The sequence below is a fragment of the Mizuhopecten yessoensis genome, unplaced genomic scaffold, assembly GCF_002113885.1.
Source record: "Mizuhopecten yessoensis strain PY_sf001 unplaced genomic scaffold, ASM211388v2 scaffold1457, whole genome shotgun sequence".
NCBI classification, from domain to species: Eukaryota; Metazoa; Mollusca; class Bivalvia; order Pectinida; family Pectinidae; genus Mizuhopecten; species Mizuhopecten yessoensis.
In genome coordinates, this window is record NW_018404056.1 from 19,796 (window position 1) to 23,757 (window position 3,962).

At 36.6% G+C, this 3,962-nt stretch overlaps 1 protein-coding gene across 1 annotated transcript in view; it reads left to right on the forward strand.

Annotated features, from left to right (window-relative positions):
- LOC110462427 (erlin-1-like) overlaps nt 1–3,749 on the forward strand; it is a 9,775-nt gene extending 6,026 nt beyond the window's left edge. The window contains exons 8-10 of the mRNA XM_021516380.1: nt 2,376–2,467; nt 2,871–2,960; nt 3,604–3,749. Of these exons, the coding sequence (XP_021372055.1) occupies nt 2,376–2,467; nt 2,871–2,960; nt 3,604–3,749 (328 nt within the window). The remainder of the gene's footprint in view (nt 1–2,375; nt 2,468–2,870; nt 2,961–3,603) is intronic.
- The last annotated feature ends 213 nt before the right edge of the window (nt 3,750–3,962 follow it).

Sequence of the window (3,962 nt, forward strand, 5' to 3'; positions counted from 1 at the left end):
ACATATGCTTCCAGGTTGGCCTTGGGGACTGCCCCACCCTTGGAGACTTAACCCCTGGGTCATAACTTTGAAATGGTTAATATCCCCACCCCAAAACTATATATACAATTGTTGGGCATAAAGAGACGAATGCAGTCATGACATTAGAATTGATCCCAGGGTCTGCCCCACCCTTGCAGACTTGGCCCCTGGGTCATAACTTTGAAACGGTTGAGATCCCCACCCCAAAACTATATATACAAATGCTTGGCAAAAAGAGACAAATGCAGTCACGATATTAGATTCTGAGTTTCTGAGTCAAAGCTTGGAAACAGTTGAGATCCCCACCCCATAACCAAACATAAAATTGCTGGGCATGAAAAATCTAATATAGCTATGCTACAAGGATTGACCTTGAGGTCTGGCATATTCCCTTGATCTCATTTGGAGAATAGTTTGCCACGATTGCTTAGGTATCCAGGTGAGCGATACAGGCCCTCTGGGCCTTTTGTTATTGAGAATGCTAGCACAAGCAGATTTTGAAAACAATTCTGCTAGCTCAACCATTATTTTCATAGTTAATATTACAAGTTTTCGCCAGCTGGTTAGCCCTTGGCTTACATAAAATCTCCTGCTGAGATATCACAGTTAACAATATTCCGTAGGGAACTGGTACTTTTGATCACTGTATGCAGGGAAATTTTCGCCCTGTCAAACTTTTGCCGTTTGCCCATGAAATCAACTTTCACCTAGTGTTAATTTCACCTTTCACATTGAATTACTACAGTCAAACCTCGTTATCTTGAACTCTATTTTAACTTGAAAACCCCATTTATCTCGAAGTATTTCAACGGTCCCGGCCAAACCTCTTCTTTATCTTAGTAAATAAAACTCTGATAATTCGAACCCTGAAAAGTCGAAAAACTTGAATACCTCGAAATAAGATATTGGTTTCGATAGTGTAAATCTAACATCAAAACATCGTCTTCTGCATAGTGTTCGATTTTAACTTTGTCACTTATTAATTCTTTGATACAAATAAAACGCAAAAGAACGACATCTCGCAATTCTGTGTTTATGAACATCTTTCGTGAGTAAACTAGCATGAAATCGGTATAATGAATTTACGATAAAGCTTCAGACTCAAGTGTGCGGACTGTCAAAACCATGTTGTTCATAATAAAAAACAAACTTCATCAATGTTGATCAACATGTACAGTATTCTGTACCGGAAAATTGGTCACAAAATGTGGTCATGCATAAAAGAGTTCCACTGTTAAAATCATAACCTAGGACAGCTTCACGGGTTCCTGTTTTTACAGGAGCTAGTATGGCTTTGAAAGTCGATCGAGAGCCTTAAGAACAATATGATAATTGCTGTTGATTACATCGAGTTGAGGAGGTGTCAGGTGTCACATTTGGCTTTAATGAATCAATGTGTTACATATACGATATAATCGTTTTGTGTGTGTTTTCATTTACAGAATCAACTACACATACGCTCCATTACTGTGATTTGTTTTAGACTTGCACACTTTCATTTCCGCATTGTATAGTATGAGGTAGGAGACAGCGGGATCATTCAATTTTTAAATATAACACTTCAGAAGTAAAACTTGACAGACTTGCAAATACAAATGTAGACCTGTAGAGACTTTGCCAAGATCTAGACTAATCAAAAACAATAATTTAATAACTAGGCTGTCCATATTTAATAACAAATTCACAATGTGTTCCAACCGTTTTGATCGCGTTTAACAAAAAATAACTTACTCTATTTTTGTTAGCGTGTTCATTGAGAAATAACATACCTGTATTTGTTATATTGATTACTCATACCATTCATCGATTGATTATAACCATAGACTATTAATAAAATCAACAACTGCTAGTGCTATGTCCAAACAACAAATGTCATACCAAATTTAAGAACCTGCATAACTCGAATACTCGGATAACTCAAAGTTTTCCCACGACCCCGTCGAGATAACGAGGTTCATCTGTATTTATGTTATGAAGTTTACATTTTTTGCTGTAATGATAAATTCACCCTCACAACGGAGGGCAAAAAAGGCATTTAATTGCTATATTTGTTATGTTGTTAACTTATCGCTGTAGTGATAAGTTTGCCCTCCATTAGGGCAAAAAAGGCGAAAAATTAGACTGCAGCAAAAATACGGTATACAGTATTAATCGGTAATAATTAGTAAAAATATGGTATACAGTATTAATCCGTAATAATTAGTAAAAATACGATATACAGTAATAATCCGTAATAATTAGTAAAAATACCTCTTACTGTTCCTTGGTAAATGTACTATCCAGGCTACACCAACAAAGTGGGGAAGTACAATTATTGTGTTGTAATAGAGTAATGCAGTTTAATGTCTGAACAGGGAGGCAGAGAAGACCAAACTGCTGATCTCCATACAGAAGCAAAAAGTGGTGGAGAAGGAGGCAGAGACAGAGAGGAAAAAGGCCATCATCGGTGAGCAGGCTATCTACAACGCCACCAAAAACCGGTGTTGCTTCTGAAACACTTATGTTGTATACTATCAATCAATAGGTTTTGTCATCAACTCTATTTTTATTTAAATTCAGTAGTTATTGCGAACGTCATAAAGGCTTATTATTGTTGAAGTGTAATGCAAACGGTTTTTACTTTTAATTTTAACAATGAGTATTAAAAAATTCTGTGAAATTTTCTGGTTGTTAGAGATACATGTATTTTGCTGAAGCAGCTCAAATTTTGATTTAGGAATTTGTGCATATGCAATTTTCGATCAAAAAATTAAAAACATGTCAGAAAAGAATTTTCACCACATCACTTCAAGACAAGGTAGGTCAGTAATGTTAATGTTAGTAATGTTATGTTAAATTCGGTCTTGTAGAGGCTGAGAAACTGGCAGAAGTTTCCAGGATTCAGTGGGAACAGAAAGTAACTGAAAAAGAGTCTCAAAAAAGGATATCTCAAATTGAAGGTAATGTTGTACATAGGCACAGAAGTATGCTGATTTAGCCAAATGGATAACACACTGGCCTTTAAAGCAGCATTTAGTCCTTGAAGTTTTGGAAGTGTGTATTTTGAGAGAAGAGTTTTGCCACACAACTCCAGTCACTCAGCTGGAGCATTAAATAGTCAGGGGTGCGTGCTCGGGGCCCCTTTCGCGTATCTGGTTCAACGGATTTGTCTGTTTTTAAATGTCTTTGTCAAGGCTCGCCTGAAAGCAGCATCAGATTACTAGGTCCAACCTTATTTCATATGAACAACTCTGGTCTAACCGGTTTAACCGTTTGGATCACAATAAACGAATGCGGCCCAAGTGTCTAAAGCAGTGTTCTCACTAAGTTTTGAAATAACTGGTTGACTTCAAAAGAATAGCAGGTTGAATGTTCACATGTTATTATGTTGACCTACCAGTACATGTATTCTGAAAATATTCCAGGTTCAAATGATGAATAGCAGGCTACTTTTGCCCTCAACCGGCTTTTAACCTGTTAATTTAGTGGACCACAAGAAAGCCATTAGTAAAATCACCATTCAGTTTGATTCTTTTGCCTACAAACATAAAAGCATTGAAGTTTGATTTGAGATCATACATCCTAACCTTCTCATTTTTTCAGATTTAACACATTTGGCAAAAGAAAAGGCAAAGAGTGATGCCCAGTTTTACGCTGCTGAAAAAGAAGCTCAATCCAATAAGGTAAAGGAATCCGTTATAATTTACAGATCGGTGAACCACAAACAACACTATACAGGGTTCTATTGATGTCATTCATACAAAAAAGAGTAATAGAAAATATCTGTATTGCACAATGTATACTGATACATACAGTCAACACATTGAGAGATTAAATGTGCTATTGTTCTGTGTGACGTACAATGCGCTATTGTTCTGTGTGACGTACACTATTGTTCTGTGTGATGTACACAATTGTTCTGTTTGACGTACAATGCGCTATTGTTCTGTGTGACGTACACT